General features: G+C 45.4%; 2 protein-coding genes across 8 annotated transcripts in view; both read right to left on the reverse strand.

Annotated features, from left to right (window-relative positions):
• Window positions 1–2,016: 2,016 nt before the first annotated feature.
• C2H17orf50 (chromosome 2 C17orf50 homolog) lies at window positions 2,017–7,065 on the reverse strand. 4 transcript variants are annotated; one of them, XM_075198442.1, is made up of 4 exons: window positions 6,716–7,065; window positions 5,290–5,615; window positions 3,647–3,858; window positions 2,017–2,282 (listed from the first exon to the last, which is right to left on the reverse strand). In XM_075198442.1, the coding sequence occupies exons 2-4, from the start codon at window positions 5,580–5,582 to the stop codon at window positions 2,119–2,121; spliced, it is 669 nt and encodes a 222-aa protein (XP_075054543.1). In that variant the 5' UTR covers window positions 5,583–5,615; window positions 6,716–7,065; the 3' UTR covers window positions 2,017–2,118. The 4 variants fall into 4 exon arrangements, 3 of the variants coding, with proteins under 3 accessions (XP_075054543.1, XP_075054542.1, XP_075054541.1); XM_075198441.1 differs by having other exon boundaries at window positions 5,290–5,587; window positions 6,716–7,064; XM_075198440.1 differs by lacking the exon at window positions 6,716–7,065 and adding an exon at window positions 6,078–6,378 and having other exon boundaries at window positions 5,290–5,587.
• A 64-nt stretch (window positions 7,066–7,129) lies between these two features.
• The window catches only part of FHIP1B (FHF complex subunit HOOK interacting protein 1B), a 30,212-nt gene continuing 17,761 nt past the window's right edge, over window positions 7,130–19,580 (reverse strand). For all 4 annotated transcript variants that reach the window (XM_075198436.1, XM_075198437.1, XM_075198438.1 and 1 more), the window contains 9 exons: window positions 18,257–18,415; window positions 18,092–18,178; window positions 17,823–17,990; window positions 17,636–17,715; window positions 16,269–16,438; window positions 14,225–15,313; window positions 12,902–13,080; window positions 11,537–11,699; window positions 7,130–10,320 (listed from right to left, as the gene is read on the reverse strand). In XM_075198436.1, coding sequence (XP_075054537.1) covers window positions 10,025–10,320; window positions 11,537–11,699; window positions 12,902–13,080; window positions 14,225–15,313; window positions 16,269–16,438; window positions 17,636–17,715; window positions 17,823–17,990; window positions 18,092–18,178; window positions 18,257–18,415 — 2,391 coding nt within the window. In that variant the 3' untranslated portion in view covers window positions 7,130–10,024. The remainder of the gene's footprint in view (window positions 10,321–11,536; window positions 11,700–12,901; window positions 13,081–14,224; window positions 15,314–16,268; window positions 16,439–17,635; window positions 17,716–17,822; window positions 17,991–18,091; window positions 18,179–18,256; window positions 18,416–19,580) is intronic.

Below are 19,580 nucleotides of genomic sequence, written 5' to 3' on the forward strand. Positions count from 1 at the left end.
TTTTTTTATTGAAATAACCAGATATGGTGGCAGGAGAACAATGTATGGCCTTGTCTATTTCCCAAGCACAGCCCTTGTAGTTTATCCTTAAAATGGAACAACAATCCCCAGGCATTCCAGAACCCACACCCCTTCTGAGCTAATCGTAATGCACCATAAACCAGCCCAAAAGGGGCTGTACTTGCACCGAACCTAAGCCGACTCTTCAAAGTGAACGGGTTCCAAACACCTCATTACCATCAATGTGCACTTCACCAACCTTGCTTATGTCTGTACAGTATTCTCCTGCTACGCTAAGGGCAGCACCAGCCACAGGACCCAAGTCCAGCATCGAACTTGTGCACCAAGTGGCACATTATACCTGCAGGGCTGAATGTTCATACCATGGCCCGCCCATCAGTTGGCCCAACAAACCCCTGGGCCTGTACCAGTACCCTACCATACCACAGCCTGCACACCATGTGGCCCAACTTACATATGGGTTTTTGACTTCCGTACTCTACCATAAACCTGCGCACCAAGTGACTTCTCATAACTCTGGGCCTGTACCAGTATCCCTATTTAGAGAACAGTACTTGGGCTACAAATAGTAAAATAAGTATACGCATCTCCGTTCTCCTCCTTTTTAGACTGTTGTTCAGTTGCCACTATAACAGTTTACATACTTTACTCTGGACTCTCCCAAACAGGTTCTGGTGGTCCACGCTGCCTTTTTCAGAGTTTTTCTCCAAATATATTACCCCTTGACTGAGCTCTCCTCTACATCATACAGTTATATTCTGAGGTAATTCAGTATATTACCCCTTGACTGAGCTCTCCTCTGCATTATACAGTTATATTCTGAGGTAATTCAGTACATTACCCCTTGACTGAGCTCTCCTCTGCATCATACAGTTATATTCTGAGGTAATTCAGTATATTACCACTGACTAATCTCTCCTCTGCATCATAGTTATATTCTGAGGTAATTCAGTATATTACCCCTGACTGAGCTCTCGTCTGTATCATACAGTTATATTCTGAGGTAATTCAGTATATTACCACTGACTAATCTCTCCTCTGTATTATAGTTATAATCTGAGGTAATTCAGTATATTACCACTGACTAATCTCTCCTCTGTATTATAGTTATAATCTGAGGTTATTCAGTATATTACCCCTGACTGATCTCTCCTCTGTATTATACAGTTATATTCTGAGGTAATTCAGTATATTACCCCTGACTGATCTCTCCTCTGTATTATAAAGTTATATTCTGAGGTAATTCAGTATATTACCCCTGACTGATCTCTCCTCTGTATTATACAGTTATATTCTGAGGTAATTCAGTATATTACCACTGACTGATCTCTCCTCTGTATTACAGTTATAATCTGAGGTTACTTTTTTTAGGTGGGACAACTGACCATAGCTGCGCCCCTCTTTCACTTTGATTGGATCTGCCATTTGAGAAACAGGCAGCGGATGCCACCCAGGCGCCTCGATTGTGTTTAAAACATAATGGGCGTGGCTGGGCAGGATCCTCGGACTGCCTCTCGTCCACCAGACAGATGTATGCAGTGTGCTGCTAGTGATTGCCCCTGCCCACCACTTCTGCTGTGATCAGCTCATCCAATCCTTCTGTTGCTAAGCAATGTTTCCTTGTGTCTCTGGTCCTAGTGTTGGGGCCACACATTTGGTAACCAGGAGGTGTGAATAACAACACTGATAAATAAATATACAAATAAATTGAGTATACATGTGTGTGTTCTATGGAGAGCAGGGCAAACTCTGGATTTGAATTGGTGCAATCAGAGCAAAGGGTCTGTTACAATCATGAAATGCTGTGTTATAGCATGGACAAAAGAGAAATGGACAACAAAATCCAGGGGGCATGTGGATTATGTGTGTGGCCAAGAAGGATCATAGTCGTGGCCCCAGCACCAAAGTGAAGGTGTCGATGACGTTCAATGGAGCTCATCTACTCATTTAGTGTTCCTCAGTCTGCAGAGACTAAATATTAAGTCCACGCTTAGATGCTAATTGGGCAATCTGCTTTATTGTCATTAATTCCATATCGATCTTCCATATCCTGAAATGAACTGCCCCTCAATATCCTTTCAGGGGTGATACAGGCAGTCACGGTCTAGGATGTGTCAAGTCAGGAATCTGCTCACTCATCTGTAGAGCAGGCTTGTGAAGAGAGAGCTCAGAATCAAGTGTAGGCTCAGGATCGGCCATATGAAGACTGACATCACTTGCGGAGCAGATGATGAAGGAGGAAGAGGGAAACATGTCCGGGTCTAAAAGACAAAAACAGAAAATACATTGAAAAGTGGCCTATAAATGGCTCCCCAATGGGTTATAGTCTGGAGCTGTGGCTGGCAAGGTGGCAGAGGACACCCATCTTCTCACATGGCTTCCTTTACAGGAGGTTCCACACCAGGAGAGAAGTGGAGATACATTTACTTACATCCCTACAAGGATTTTGCCTCCTTCCCTTGATTGAACCATATATCATCACATTCACTATATCTCCAGAGCCATAGTCATTTGTCGCATGACCAAATTACTATTAGAATGGGAGATAGGGGTCAGAAGGTGCACTTTTAGAGTTGTCCTTTGCTGTCCACGACCATTCCTGCTCCGCTAAAGGGCTTGTGTATGGCACCAGCTCAGAGGGCGATCAGGTCTCACTTCTCTTATCATTGGGCAAACGTTTCACAAACCTTTGGCACTTCTGTCTTGAGATCACTTTTCCATAAAAAAAACCCTGAAAACACGAGTGTACCATGAAATATAGACCTGTTGTCTCCTCACTCTCAGGATTAGGTCAAGATATGACTGAGGCTAAACCGAGCAGTAGAAGGAGACAGACTGAAGTGGTTTTGTGTAGCAAGTGGGCACACACCTTCAAGAGTGGTGGGCAGACCATCAAGGAACACTTGTGATTTGCAGGAGCACATCCTAATATGAAATTCACTGACTTCCACAAAAGTTCTATGCAAAAAAGAAAATTCAGACCAGAGTGTAATATATAAATGGAGTTGTTTTTGTAAGGTGGAGGACGGACTCCCCCCGCAACAAAATATTATGGGGGCCTGGTGAGTAGTGTTCTGTTCCTGTTTTGAAGGACATTACCACAGCTGAGGTGATCTTAATCAACTTTAAAGGTCGGTTGAACAATTGAATAAGGGTGCTAAGGTCAGGGGCAGCGTGTGGCGCTCCAAATTATGTTAAATAAATATCCAGAAAACCCATACTTGATACCTTTTTTTTTTTTTATTGTCCTCTCCTGGATATGAAGTACAACTTTAGAGTGGGACAGAGCGCTACGAATTGTGTCATTTTAGCCCTGCCCCCAGCAACGCAGTGCCACGATAGAATAATTTGCCCGCGGTCAAGGGGCAAAATGACGCAATTCAGGTTTACTCCAAGCTGGTGGTGGGAGCAGCCCCCCTTCATCTGTAGATCCCAAAGCCGCTGCCGTGCCCCTGCAACTGCGGTAGTTCCAACCACTGCCTATATGAAAGATGATTAGTAGAGTGCCTTGTACATAGCGCATATTGCTGGTGTTATACGAGATAATATGTAGTGCCTTGTACATTATGTATATGTGCACTAAGCAATTATGGCATTGTCACCCTCATGTAAACAGTAAAATTACTGGAAGGCGGTGGCAATGTGTTACTGCTCCCTCTCCTGGCTGGGGCGAAGGTGTCGCAGTGTCCCAGGATGCAGTGGGAGATATAGTCCGGGTCAGAGTGCAGGGTGTCACAGGCCAGGCACTGCTGGATGGTACATGAAGAGCAGGACACACATTTAGGGTTTTCCTCCAATAAAACGCATTTAAGCTCTGGTAGCTTTAGGTGTGATCTCCTTAAAGAAAAGCAAAATACTTTGAGTTAGTTTAGGAACCGTACGTCACCTCCACAGGAGCAGTCATTTATTTCATCTATAAACCAAACCTAACTTGTGGGATCAGACAAACGGTAACAGGTGAACCACATGCCTATACGTCAAACCCAAAGTAAAGCGCAATATGGGCCTCATACCGTCCTCAGCAAGAGCCAATAGATCTGCATTACTTAATGGAAAAGTTGTGTAGCCTAATAGAGCTACATCCCCGTGAGATGCCTCCCTGACTAAACCAGCCTGGGTCTCAGACTTGATATAACTGCTTCTCGTTCTGGGGTAAGTATTGAAAGCAGTCAGTCAGTTTGGAGTCATACCCATGCTAAAACACAGTTAAGATTTTAATCCAAGGATGAGACCAAACCTACCTCTTCCGTAATCTATGAACAAGCCTTTGTTCCCCTCCATCTCCAGAACCAGGGGAGCCAGAGAAATCCTGTTTGGTCTTTGTGTCCACCAAAGCAGGGGTGATGTCTGGGCTGGAAGACTACTTACCCAACAGTGAGGTGGCACAGGACCTAAAACTTCACAGAGCTGCATCCAGTCAATGAATCAATGTCCCCAAGGTTGGCTCTCTATCTCCGGTCAACGTTGTGTTCCCATCCATGTCTTGTGGAATGTCACACACTATAATAGAAATAGATCAAAATAGGGATGTTTCAGCGCTGGGGTAGTAGTCACATAGGTGAAAATAACACCATTGCAATCAGAGTGAGGATTGTTATTTTCACCTATGTGACTACTACCACAGCGCTGAAACATCCCTATTTTGATCTATTTGTGTTATATATTGGGAAGGTTGTGCGATTCCCTTAGGTGTGTTTAGCAGCAGTGGGATATTAGCGCTATCTATCTCTTCTTGAACTAAATATTTGATAATACACACTATAATAGGTTTTATTGCCAAGTCTCTATAGTTATTTGTTGGAGTTTATATTATAGGAAGCTCTTTTCTCTCTCCACATTTTAGGGGTCACAATTTGTGATGCATAAATCCTCCTTCGCTGGAAAATTGGACTACTACCCCCCACCTCTAGTGACCCTTGTTGGGAGGCAGTTTGTCCCATCAGTATAGACAATGAGAAGCACCAACCCTTGTCATAAAATGTATCTGTGAATCTATTTATCCTTATGACCTGGACGCACTGTGATATTTTATATTATAAATATATTATATTTTCTTACAAATAATAGAATAAGGCTGCAACCTTCATAGACATAGGTACTGAATACATTTTTTAGAATACCATATTTAAAATAATAATTGCACCGCCTGTGGATATGGATCAAACTAAGATCATTCGAGACCTATAAATAAAAAACTGAGCAGTTCCAACACAGAAGAGACAATGTACCCCGATCTAGCTGAGCGCTAAGGCTGAGTAACGCACCCACCTCCTTATACTCAGGGGAAGGATAAAGGTTTTCTTCAACCCCTCTGCAAGCACCAGGGTAACACTCCGCTGTGTCTTGAGCACCGCAGACGTTTCCTCCTGCGGAAGTTGCCTCTGGCCTAATGAAAACACTGGCGTGTTCTGTTCTGGCGGGTACTGACGTCTGTCAAGCTGGGACGTCACTGCGGATGGAAAACAAAACCCTGGGCAACAACCACAGAGGTATTGTCCAAGGCCGGTACCCAAAAATAGTTCTTCATCCTCCTCTTCCAATGTGCTTCTCGTAGATGTCATGGCTGCTGCTTGCAGAGAAGAAACACAATGTGGCTGCATATGATACAACATGGCTGCTTGTTACAAGATGGCGACATACAATATCAGATTGTTGCTCTGCTCTATGACTTTTCATTCTAACACTAATGATATAATAACACTTTATGTTCCACAAACATGGAGGTTCTAGTTTAGCCATAGTTATCTTTACACTGGGATTGCTGAAGTGTGTAGACCAGTGGATTCCAAACTTTTTCAGTTCAAGGCACCCTTAGGGTCTCCAAATTTTTTACAAAAGGCAACCCTAAGCCAAAATAGTTACCAAGTAGTCCCCCGCCTTGCTTACCACTGGCCCTGGCAGAGGCACCCTTGTAAGATCTCTAAGGCATCCCAGGGAGCCTTGGCGCACAGTTTGGGAACCACTGGTGTAGACTATACATTATCTCAGCCGCCATCCCCCTCCGCTCTGCAGCTACCACAAGGGAAGGTAGAGTGTGTGGAGGTTCTGCACATTACCTACATATCGATAATCACATCTGGATCTCATACAGCTTACAGGTGGGGTTGTCAGTCATCCTACCAACCTGGCACACATGTGCATAGCTGTTATTTCACGTATGTACCACACAGACCTACATGTGAACTAACGGTAACAGAAGCCGTGTGCATCTCACAGTTCTACTTTTACATAAGTGATCTGGTAATTATCATAGTATATTATATGTAAATCTTCATGTTGAAATTCTGCCCAGATCACATCTATCGAATGGATCCTGCATTATATTTTACTGACAGGTACCACAGGTTAGACCCAACTAGTCACAAGGGATATGAAAATGGTGCAGAGTCTGCATAACAAATCTTCTCAGGAGACTTGTAGAGCTGAACGTGTCCAGCTTAGAGGAGAGAAGGGACAGAGGGGATATGAGAGAAGCAGCCAGAATGTATAGAAATAAGAGGACTTCTAGAATAGAAGGGGACACGGAGGTAAAACAAGGAAGAACATATTTACGGAAAGGGCGATGGGTCCATGGAAGTTAAACTACTGACATAAGGTTACACTGGTAGGGGTCACCTAACGACTAATTGAGATATCAGCCCAGTGTAGTGAAATGAAAGTCACTATCTGATGAATTAGCTCACAGACTACTTACACTATACTCCTATCACAACGTGGTACCCTCACGTTTCCCTGAGATCGTGGCACATGTCGATTGAGACTCCATTCGTGGCTGATCCACATACCTACACTCCGTTAGTCTCCTCGAGCTGATGTGGCTGGCTGGTGAGCCTATTAATGGGCCACTGTGACACGTGTGTCCTGAGCTCACAATACATTGTGTATTAATACATCTGCCTCCTTGCTATTAAGGCTGATTTCATGTACCATATTCATCCCACTTTATGTTGACCCAGGACTTCAACTAACCACCATTCCCACCAACTGCCATATTATATTATTATATTACAGAGAGTGATATATCAGACGATACGTGGCAGACAGCGTTGGCTAGAGATCCCTGCAGACAACACACAGCCACACGATGTAAGACAGAGACACAGCGGAATATCATTGACACTTTTTATTAGATGCCAGGGGCCTCACAATGATTTGGCAGCGAGGCGGTATGACAAATATACACTGGACACCAGGCCGGGCTCAGGCCTATCTTCTATTACTACACAGTATTGTCTGGTTACAGCACACATTGCGCACAATGAAGATACGCCCACCCGGGAACCGGAGGAAGAGGCAAGACACGGAGCCTCCTCCGGGGCAGTATGAGGTTGGTGCACGGCCTCCAGTCAGTAAGGGGAGGATATACAGCCCGGGTCTCCTTCTCTGATTGTGTCAACACAGACTGACAGGATAAATTCCCTTTTTTAACAATTACAGTAAAAATAATTCAAATCAACAGGCGTGCAAATATGAAGCGTAGATCCAAAATGGCCGCCGTCACGGCAGCACAGACACACAAAATGGGGGTCTGATTGGCAGATTTATCACACAACGAAGCAGCGTCCAGATTCAGACCACACTCATTACTCAATTTGGCAACACAAGAAATACAAAAAAGACAGATGTGCAAAAAACGGTACAAGGGGTCCGGGCGTGCCGTGGACCCCCCTACACGGTAGGATCATATGACATGGTAGAGATTCAAACATTCAGCATGAACCAATAAACATAAATCGTAAAACTTTTTTTTTTTCTTTAAAACAAAACGGCCTCAAACTCCCCTGAAGTGTTTACCTCAGACAGACATTGTGGTGGGGCGGGGTTCCAGACATGTGGCGTAAACGGACCCTATAGTGATTTATCACTGTCCAGATTGAATGCGACAGAGATTTGTTTAAATATAATTTATAGAACAGACTTCGTGCACATACAGTGACGCCCAGCTGTCCTCAGGATATGGCTTTTCACACAAACATCAGCTAAAAAAAATAAAAAACAATATAAAACAGAAAAAGGGGAAGGGTGCGGTAAAAAGATAAATCATACATATTAAAAGTCTCTACCGTAGTGATTGGGAAGCTGAGCAATCACATGGGTGACGGACGGGACATTGTCCGATCTGCGGTCTGTATGGGACAATATAAAACAGGGGGTTCCAGACAATCTCTCAGTTATAGCCATGAAACCCATGTCAGTCACCTGTAACTGAGGATTCTCTTGGCATAGAGGCCTCTGGTTCACTGACCAAGAGAATGTATGGGAAAAAATTAAATATTGGCGGTTCATGATAGTGTTTAGCTCTTTTTAAAACCTGATTATTAATCCTTGTTACACCCAGACAGTCAATATACAGACCCAAGACAATACTCTCCCCTCATGTTTATTCTACGGAGTAATAGATATACGATGTAACATTCCTGCTTACATAGCGATATACGCTGTATTACGTACTAGGACCTCTGTCTCCGCCATGTTTTAGTATCATCTAGCTGTATTATATAATAATGTCCCTCTTACCAGGGTGAGCTGTACACCTCTACGCTGCTCTCTTTCCTGAACGTTTACCACATAGAGCGACGTATAGATGGGAGGATGACGTCAGTATTGCCATTAGAGTCTTACATCTCCCCCCCAGGGGTCAGACATGGCTTAGAATAAAACTAGTTTATTTCATGGAGCTAGGATTCATTTCTCATCTATATTACAGGTCAGAAGTCAATGTTTAGGTAAACAGAGGGGTGTCGGGTCAGAGGTCAACGTCTAGGGAGCCATTTCCAGTGTCTGTCAGAAGAAAGGGTGTAACGTTCAGGGGGAATATGTTCAATACACTCAATGTCGTACATGGGGGGGGGGGGGGGGGGGGTCAATAAAATGCAATGAATTATCTGGGGTGCACCAAATCCTCCATTTATACATCACAGGAGAAAATCTGACTAAAAACTCATCCCATCCCCATCCCCAGTGTGCATGAACTTCCACTGTTTGTCCAGCAGAGGGCAGTAGTGAGGCGTCGCTGTCCATAACGTGACATGACACGAATCTATCTTCCTCCATACACCCTGGGAACATCGTACTACAGGATGCACACAGAGATCACCTCTAATAAGAAACAAAATACAGTAAGACGAAATACCCAGTCACCTGATCCCAATATAATTACACTGCGCAGGTCCTGATTTTTGCAGGTGACTCGGACTTTGCTAGAATTGGGAGATATCGAGGTTTTAAAATATCCAAAACGGAGGTTGGCTGTCGGGCGAGAGCCCTCTGCAGAGCTGTGGTGTTACTGCGATCAGTCATACTGAAACACACCCTCCTAGGCAACAAAGGGTTAAAAAGTAGGATCTCCCAGAATTCCAGCGGGCAGAGACATGCACATATGTAAATGCCCAGATGTAGTCTATGGTGCAGTATATGCTTGAGTGTGTATATATAAATATATATGTATATATATACACATGTACATACAGATATATACATACACAGATTTGTCCTGAACACACTGCCATTTAAATAAGTTAAAAACGATGCACCGTGTCATGGGTGTTATAAAATGGATAACAGACGAGGATGGGGGGTCATTCAGAAAGAGAGTGCACCTGAGCGAGAGACCCAAGGCCACTGTCTACGTAGCGTGGAGAGCACTCAAACACGGTTCCTCCCCAACAAGTTGTTTGCGTTGTGTCCTGGTGTTGACAAAAGGGGTTTTGCCATCTTCAGAAACACTTATGTCCACACACCAGCTGAGCCCAATAAAACAAACGGACGGTCAAACTCCAATAGGCCGGCGGTCTTGCCACGTTCCTAAAGCTTAAAAAACTGAGATAGGTCATCCAGTTCCACAGAAGTAAGGTCTTTTCCAGTCCTCAGAAAAGAGAGGAGACGTCTCTCATTTTGCCTTAAACGTTACTAAGGACTTTAGTTAACGGGTTTCTTCTGCACCATAGCTGGTGCTGCGAAAGTCCCTCGATGAAGCTGATGACCACACAGACACGGAGGAGATTTACTCTTCAGTGTCCGTCAGCAGGAAGGGAGACACCACGGCATGTTCCTGCGTTATGGCCGCCAGCTCTTTCATGAACTCGGTGAATATGACGGCGCAGTAAACAGCGTTTTTAACTCGCAGAGCCTCGTTCTGTTTATCTGCTGAACTCTTGAAGATGGAAGTGCCGGAGAGGGCGTGGAGGACCTGCCCGTCTCGTACGTGTTGAAATGCCATCTGGGCGGCCTGCCTGGCCCGCGTGGGGCTGTTGGTGTGACGTAAAATCAGTTCTCCTATGGACGGCTTTCGGCTCTTCACTGTGGGAGACAAACAGACAACAGTAAAGGTATGTAACAAAACAGACAGCAATAAAGGTATGTAACAGAACAGACAACAGTAAAGGTATGTAACAGAACAGACAACAGTAAAGGTATGTAATAGAACAGACAACAGTACAGGTATGTAATAGAACAGACAACAGTAAAGGTATGTAACAGAACAGGCAACAGTAAAGGTATGTAACAGAACAGACAACAGTAAAGGTATGTAACAGAACAGACAACAGTAAAGGTATGTAATAGAACAGACAACAGTAAAAGGTATGTAATAGAACAGACAACAGTAAAAGGTATGTAATAGAACAGACAACAGTAAAAGGTATGTAATAGAACAGACAACAGTAAAGGTATGTAATAGAACAGACAACAGTAAAGGTATGTAACAGAACAGACAACAGTAAAAGGTATGTAACAGAACAGACAACAGTAAAGGTATGTAACAGAACAGACAACAGTAAAGGTATGTAACAGAACAGACAACAGTAAAGGTATGTAACAGAACAGACAACAGTAAAGGTATGTAACAGAACAGACAACAGTAAAGGTATGTAACAGAACAGACAACAGTAAAGGTATGTAACAGAACAGACAACAGTAAAGGTATGTAACAGAACAGACAACAGTAAAGGTATGTAACAGAACAGACAACAGTAAAGGTATGTAATAGAACAAGCCAAGAGTAAAGGTATGTAACAGAACAGACAACAGTAAAGTTATGTAACAGAACAGACAACAGTAAAGGTATGTAACAGAACAGACAACAGTAAAGGTATGTAACAGAACAGACAACAGTAAAGGTATGTAACAGAACAGATAACAGTAAAGGTATGTAACAGAACAGACAACAGTAAAGGTATGTAACAGAACAGACAACAGTAAAGGTATGTAATAGAACAAGCCAAGAGTAAAAAAAAATGTGGGGTGGATAAAAAAAGAATATTTACTACTGTCCAAGCGTTTGTAGGTTGATTACTGCGGCTTGGTGTGAGCTATGTACATTTCGGGTCTCTCTCGGGTCCAGTTCCTACAGCGAGGGATGCCACCACTGCCTCATATATACCAATTGTAATGTATTAAATGACAGAGCGTAAGGTATTCTCTCAATCGTATATAATATAAATATCAGGAAACAAACGCCTTGGTCCCCGTTCTGACCTTGCGTAGTTCACCAGGTGGTGGTTTCACTGTGGCTTACCCAAGGTGTCTGAGCGGCGGAGGGCAGGGATAGAGGACTGGCTCTCACACCAGTCCAGCTTGCCCCGGGCGATCAGAAACTTTTTGGCCTTGAAGAGCAGAGTAGGGAAATCCTCCTGCGAGGCGGCAAACGCTTCAATCTTATTCTTCACGGAGCCGAGCACCTGTGGGAGAGACCGGGAGATCTATGATACATCATCAACAGGGCCGCAGACCACAAGACGGCCTTTATCGTCATCACATACACAATACAGACCTACAGTGATGTGCTCCCTTCAGAGGACGTTCATGTATTGTTTATAATAAGTCTTCTGACAACTTTTACTAAAAACATCACTTTCTTCCTGGCGTGCGCCCGTGCTTTTCAGCTATATATATCTATCATCAGGCAGAGCTGCTTATTTCTGGTGAGAGAATAGAGCACAGCAGAGAAACGGACACCAACAACTCTCCCGGATGATAGAGACAGGGCTGAAGAGGACACCAACAGATCTCCCTGATGGTAGAGGATATCCAGGAAGCCAGAAAAAAAAAAAGCAATGTAAACGTAAGTTGCCGAAACAAAATCCAATAAATAAAAGTTATCTGAAGGTGGAGCCTGAAGAATAAAAACTTTATGTGAAACTAACTTTTAACTCAGAGCCCAGGATAAAAGTCCCTGGTCATAGTAACAGCCAAAACAAAACTGTAAGGTGAAATAGATAAGACATCAAAATGTTGTTTAGCATCACGCGATTCATAAAACAGCCGTTTCCATTCAGGCGTAGATGCGGGAGCAGCAGGCGCCTCTGGATTAAACAGGCCGCCTGCCAGGGGGGGGACAACCCCCAAGTGCACCAGGTTCGTCTCTGGAAATATCCCTGTTTTTAACTACTGACCAAACACACAATAAAACGCCCTTTTCTTTGTCCCAGATACAACTCTGGTTCTCTGGGTTAATAGTTATGGAGATGAGCGTTATAGAAACAAGGTGAATGATTTCTGGTACTGATGACATGCTGGGGGTTGTAGTGCTTCCCTGGGAATGACTGTATAATGAGGGAGAAAGTCTGCTTATATAGGGAGAGAGGTTATAGGGAATTTATATAGGTGGAGAAACACAATGGTCAAATAATCAAGAGTAACGATAAAGCAGCACCAGGTTTCATGATTATTACATAATAGATTAAATATGAAATCGCTGCTCCATGGTCAAAATGTTTTTCGGAAATTGTACCAAAAATTAACATTACTTTAATTTTACACCAAGTTCCTGTCTGTAATCTGTGCAGATAATGTCAGTCATTGTCCCGCTGGGAGGAGCTCTGCTCATTTACATGTGGTCAGACGTTTGTGCGGGCGGAGAGCGACGCAGACGAGGCCTCACCTGCACCAGGGACTTGACGCTGGGCTGGAATACCATGTTGGTGTTTAGGAGGAAGGAGCGCAGCAGGGGCTGTGGGTGACAGGCCAGCTGAGCCACGATGCCGGTCAGCAGGAAGTTCACATACAGGGAGTTGGTCACCATGTTTTCCAGTTTGGCGAAGAGGACGGCGATAAAGGGACCTGCAGGAGATACAGTGCAACAAAGGAGAGGAATATTACAGAGATCTCGGACACAGATTAACTGTAACACAAAATACACAGGGGACAAGTCCAGAACAAAGCTTATGACACGAGGGGCTCAGCCTGTTAACTTGAAGGATAGGAAGTGTGGGAAGGCACCAGGTGTGTGTTATAGGGCGACATGGCCAGAATTTGTGATGGGGCACAGGCCGACACTAGGTGTGCGCGCGCGAGTGTATCACAGGGCACAGGCCGACACTAGGTGTGCGCGCGCGCGAGTGTATCACAGGGCACAGGCCGACACTAGGTGTGCGCGCGCGCGAGTGTATCACAGGGCACAGGCCGACACTAGGTGTGCACGCGCGCGAGTGTATCACAGGGCACAGGCCGACACTAGGTGTGTGCGCGCGAGTGTATCACAGGGCACAGGCCGACACTAGGTGTGTGTGCGCGCGAGTATATCACAGGCCGACACTAGGTGTGTGTGCGCGAGTATATCACAGGGCACAGGCCGACACTAGGTGTGTGTGCGCGAGTGTATCACAGGGCACAGGCAGACACTAGGTGTGTGAGTATCACGGGGCACAGGCCGGCACTATGGGTGTGTGTGTATCACAGGGCACAGGCCGGCACTATGGGTGTGCAAGTATCACGGGGCACAGGCTGGCACTAGGTATATATATATATATATATATATATATATATATATATATATATATATATATATATAATTTGTGATCATGATATACTAGCCATTGTTAACTGATGATTTACCAGCCAACATGTGGCATCACCGCACCCCCGAAATATACTGCAGAACTCATAAATCCAGCAGTAATTTCTGTAATCGTAAGGGTGAGGGCCCAAATAAAATATTAGATTGATAAATAGGAATGTACATAATTTCCCCTCAGCCAAAAGTGGTTAAAGACGTTTGGTCAGTCAGCCCCGGGGGAGGTAATCAGGTTAAGCTCAGACATTCTTTTTAGGAAACTCACTTAACATATGCAGATCACAGTCATGCACTCACTCTGATCAGTCATGTACTTTCCTACTTAGAGTAGACTGTCTAAGTAAGGCATTGTAAGAGCAGTAAGAAAACTGCAGGGGGCGCTCTGGGGTAGATACGGTTTGTGGAACCCACCTGTATAAGGCTGGCTGCCGTTCTGGGCTCTCAGAGGACTATTCAGAAGGAGAGTCAGCGAGTCTGCTCGGTTCTTCGTCTCCTCCATGTCTCTATTAATAACGTCTCCGTCCTCTTCCTCCTCGGATGGGATCCTTGTGTGTCTTTCTATTGGCTCCTCTCGTACGTCCACCACCCTCATGCTGTCCTCCATCTCCCTCAGCTCCTCTCCGAGTTTCTCAATATTGACGTGTGCCCCATTTGTCTCAGCTGGGGCCCGGGCCAGCAGCTCATCTATCAGACTATCCACAGACTCTGCCGTATCCCACTGTGAGGTCGCCCAAAGCGGCTTTTCCCCCAACTGAGCCGGGGGTTTATGTTCTGTTCCGTTCTCTGCGCCCACTATCTGCTCTTCTCCCTCCACCCTCAAGACCCCCTCATCCTCTACCGGCTCTCTTTTTACTTTTTTAACCTCAACATCATCGGAGCACCCAGGATGTACAGTTGCCCTCTGTGTACACCCCAAAAGTGCCTGTTCCTCTGTTAGAGCTCCATTCATGAGGACAGGGACAGGAGCTCCATCATGAGATGTGTCTGTGTGTCTCCCATCTCCCACCCATCCCTGGCCTGTAGCGTTTTCCCCTTCCTCCTGTAAGCTGCGTTTCTTAGTCCGTGGGGTAATGTTGTGCCTCCGTGCCTCCCTCTCCTTGCTGTTCTGACCTCTTGTGGATGAGGCAGGAGTGGAGAAATAATCTGGTGACACCGTCACTTCTTCTGGTGTGGGGGGTGACATACTGCGAGGGCTGGGTTCTTCCCCATCATAAGGGGCAGACCAGACACGACAAGCGACCGTGCACCGGTCTATCCCTGCACGGGCCTCCTGTAGGTATTCTAAATAATTTCCATCCAACTCAGCAACTTCATCCCAAGAAAGAGAGCCATGACGTGGGCTTCCGATGCCCGCATCTGATGAAGAAAAACTGGGGGATCGCTGTGATGGACTTTCAGGTGTAGTGTTGGACTGACGCATGAAGAAAGCCATCCGAGAAGGGGTAGATGGCCTTGGAACAGTGTTGACAGATGAAGTGTCGATGCTTGGACTTCCATGAGCTGAGTGAGGAAACATCAGGACAATGTGACCATCTCTTACATAATATTGTCACCTGAAGTTATCATCTAACCTACTCCTCACCCATCTGCCCAACCCACTATCTCAATCACAGTAAGCAATTCCAACGTTGTCACTACTAAGTCTGTTACCTTTGTATCATATTTTATTCTACTGTAACTACACCGATCAAACCTTGTCTAAAAGATCTCAGTGCTCTCAGAACGTCTGGTAACCTCTCAAGTAGGACCTCGCCTATGTAAGTGCAATAAAGTGTTTTCTCCCTTGTTGTTTTGGTGGCCTTGGTGATCCCTTAAAGTTATCCTGCATCTAGGACAGGGTGCATGTTACCTAAAGAGGTGAGGAGACTGCCAAAGTGCTCAGACTGCAGGATTTAGCACAAGCGCATACATTTTATGGTTTTATAGATCCAAAACCTTCTTGCATTTGATGTATTGTGGCTTTCTTATCCTAACATCTATCCTTCCATTTTGACACTACAATATAATTCTTAGATTATTATTATTATTATCATCATTTTTTTGTTGGGCGCCACAAGGTTTCCGCAGCGCCTTACATAGTACAAACAGTAGACCATACAGGGTGAAACATTACAGAACAATAAACACAAAGTACCAATGCTTCAGAAACTCCGGGCAGACATATGGAGTAAATACGGAGCAGAAGAGTCGGTATGGAGACAGGAGGGGAGAGGGGCAGACAGACCAGTGACCCAGCCTCCTTTTTGGATGAGACAAACCTCCGCTCCCATTTAGACCATTGTCTTGGCCTCCTTAGATCCCCCTAACCTTCAGACCAGGGTTACAGCCTCCTCCTAAAGACAGTCCTACCCCTAACCTTCAGACCATGGTCTCGGTCTCCTTAGATCAGACAGACCTCAGTCACCTTTAGAGCAGGGTCTATGACCCCTCCTTGGATCAGACCCCCCCCTCTCACCTTTAGACCAGGTAGCATGCTCCTCTTCTCTCTCCTGGGAGAACAGATTGTCTTTCAGACAGCATCGTGGGATAAGAGACAGGAACTTGTCAGCCGTCTTGGAGTATAGATCCACATCCTTCACGGCCCGTCTTTGACTCAGCATGACGTGGTTACATGGGATCAAATACCTGGGGAATGGGGATATGTTTTATTTACACACAGACGTGTGCATCTTGGCGCCTTTGTACACATATATACACAGCAACATGCAATGTCAATACTAAAGGGTCCAGCTGCACGAAACCTGAGGGTGGAACAGACAACTACAGGTGGAGAAACCCCCATGTAAGTGATGAAATCTACCCGAGATAATGCTCCGATAAAGAAACAGATTCACTAAAGATCGATAAAACAGAGGTCATTTATAATACACAGGATTTAGTAAGAAAATATAAAAGTCTGACTAGCCCAAAGACAACGGTAAATGTTCACATCATCGTCACCATTTATTTATATAGCGCCACTAATTCCGCAGCGCTGTACAGAGAACTCACTCACATCAGTCCCTGCCCCATTGGAGCTTACAGTCTAAATTCCCTAATATATACACACACACACACAGACAGAGACTAAGGTTAATTTGATAGCAGCCAATTAACCCACCAGTATTTTTTTGGAGTGTGGGAGGAAACCGGAGCACCCAGAGGAAACCCACGCAAACACGGGGAGAACATACAAACTCCTCACAGATAAGGCCATGGTCGGGAATTGAACTCATGACCCCAGTGCTGTGAGGCAGAAGTGCTAACCACTTAGCCACTGTGCTGCCTACTTCACATGGAGTAATATCGCCATAAACCAAACATCATCATAACTCAGATCATCCAAGTGATTCCACCGATATCACACACCTAATACTCACTAATCACTAAACATAGGACACACCAATACCCAATACCATAAACCTGTTATACACAGGTCCCTGATATCACACACCTGACACCGATTACTCTACATGTGTTATATTAGTTTAGGGATGGACAATATATGTCAGCGAGTTGTTTTTGTGTGTTTTGTACCACTTTGTCATGACACATTGTTATAGTGGTGCAATTTTTGAGTAGTAGTTAGACCATCTCATGAAGGAAGAGGAGACTCGTTCTTGGCAACTACAAATTTAACATGTTTATATTTATTTTTATAGATATTTAATCAGCCTTTAGCGTCTACAGTCTGCTCCTGTATTCTTGTTATACATATATAATAAGCCATCATTTTAGCTACAGAGGCCTTTTAATACAAAAAAATTAATTGTGTGTTGAAGTGATCCCACGAGGTGGGGGCTCTGTGGCGGCCTATGTGGTGACCCCGGGAACTTCACTTACCGGAGCACCAGCTGGAGCAAAACATCTTCACAATTGAGGTTGAGCAGAGTGCGGAACAGGGTCAGAGACACCATACACAGCTGTAAAAGACAGACACAGAGCGGTAAACCACAGGCGGGTTACAAATGCGGAAGGCAGACTGGCGCAGGCGATTTGCCACAGCCGGTGAGCGCCTGGGCTCTCTCACCCGGGAATTGCTGGCAATGCGGCTAATGAGAGTGCACAGGATGGTGCTGCTATCGTGCCGATGCAGAAGGATGAAGCGGAGGAAGGTCTTCAGCAGAGCCGTTTCACTGATACTGCGCACAAATAGCTCCAGGTAGGCGGTGCTGGCAATCATCTCCTCAATGGAGGTCTGGGGAAGAGAACAGTCATAGTGCGGAGGCTGTACCAATATTGTGACTTCCTTAAATTATCAGACGCAGAACCACCCATCTCCTCCCACTGTCCTCTTACCTTGTGCAGTGCAGGCCCCATCACCGGAACCAAGAACCCATTGTGTATGTATTCCACCAGCTGGTTCTGGACGAGCGGATGAGCCACCTGTGCGGAGAGAGAGACATGAGGACCAGGAAGGGACCAGGACAGAACAACCTCATCATCCCCTCAGAGGCCACTTACCTGAGTGACAGCATTGCAGAACTCCAGAGAATTCATAAACAGGACGAGGGAGGAAACCCCAATCCAGTCCTCCCTACGCAGGAAGTGCCAGTCATCCCCCCGCACCTCGATCTTACGCGGCAGAGAGGAGTACAGAGCGCTCAGCCCAGTGGCCAGAATCTGAAATATAGCGGCAGAGTTAGTGTGATGGATACAACACTAGGGGGCAGTAACAGTTCAGGTGTCAGCACACACTGCATTGTGATCGATACAACACTAGGTCGCAGTAACAGTATAGGTGTCACCACACACGGCAGGATGGTTGGTACAACACTAGGGGGCAGTATCAGTACCAATACAGGTGTCAACCCACATTACAGGGTGGTAAGTACAACACTAGTGGGCAGTAACAGTATAGGTATCACCACACATTGCAGTGTGATAGGTACAACACTAGGGGGCAGTATCAGTACAGGTGTCAACCCACATTATAGGGTGGTAGGTACAACACTAGGGGGCAGTAACAGTACAGGTGTCAGCACACATTGCAGTGTGATAGGTACAACACTAGGGGGCAGTAACAGTACAGGTGTCACCACACATTGCAGGGTGATGAGTACAATATTAGGGAGCAGTAACAGTACAGCAGCAGACAGTACACTATGCTCCAGTATAAGTATATGACCAGGGTCTGCAGAGACGAGAGCAGTACCGTTTGCCTTTAGCTCTGTGTACTTTAGCCAGGTGAGCACTAGAGGGCAGCAGCGGTGTGATGGTGATTCGGCTGTGTCATTACTGGCAGTAGCAGGGAAGATCTGGGCACAGATCCAGGACGGCAGTCAGTCACATAGGGAGGGGCCGCATTCCAAGCTCAGGGAGTGTCCGGGAAACGTGTTCTGGGTACAAGACTTTGCCAGGACACTGCTCTCGTGCCTGGTCTTGTAATGCCAGTGTGGCAAACAAGAGAGAGACAGGGAGAGCAGGGAACATTCAGCCCACAGAGCAGAGACGGTTTCTGGTGGCACTAAGTGCAGCCTGGGTTTATCCTGCACCCACAGACATAGATTCCAGAAATACAGATTAACCTCATTGCTGCCAGAATGTGACTCCACACTGAGAGCAGATATTATACACATTCCTCTGCTCTCCCTACGTCTGCTCTGACCACCAACAAGTATGTAATCCTGTTGCGGCTCACGTTACTGTGCCGACCGCTCATAGAAATACAAAGAGCTCCCATCAATAGAGCAGTAAGAGCTTAGGACATCTGGTACAGCTTGTTAGGAGTCCCTGTCTCGGAGAGCTGACAATCTATGTGGGAGAAGGGCATAGAGAGATGATACAC

This window comes from Mixophyes fleayi, chromosome 2 (genome assembly GCF_038048845.1).
Source record: "Mixophyes fleayi isolate aMixFle1 chromosome 2, aMixFle1.hap1, whole genome shotgun sequence".
Lineage (NCBI taxonomy): Eukaryota > Metazoa > Chordata > Amphibia > Anura > Limnodynastidae > Mixophyes > Mixophyes fleayi.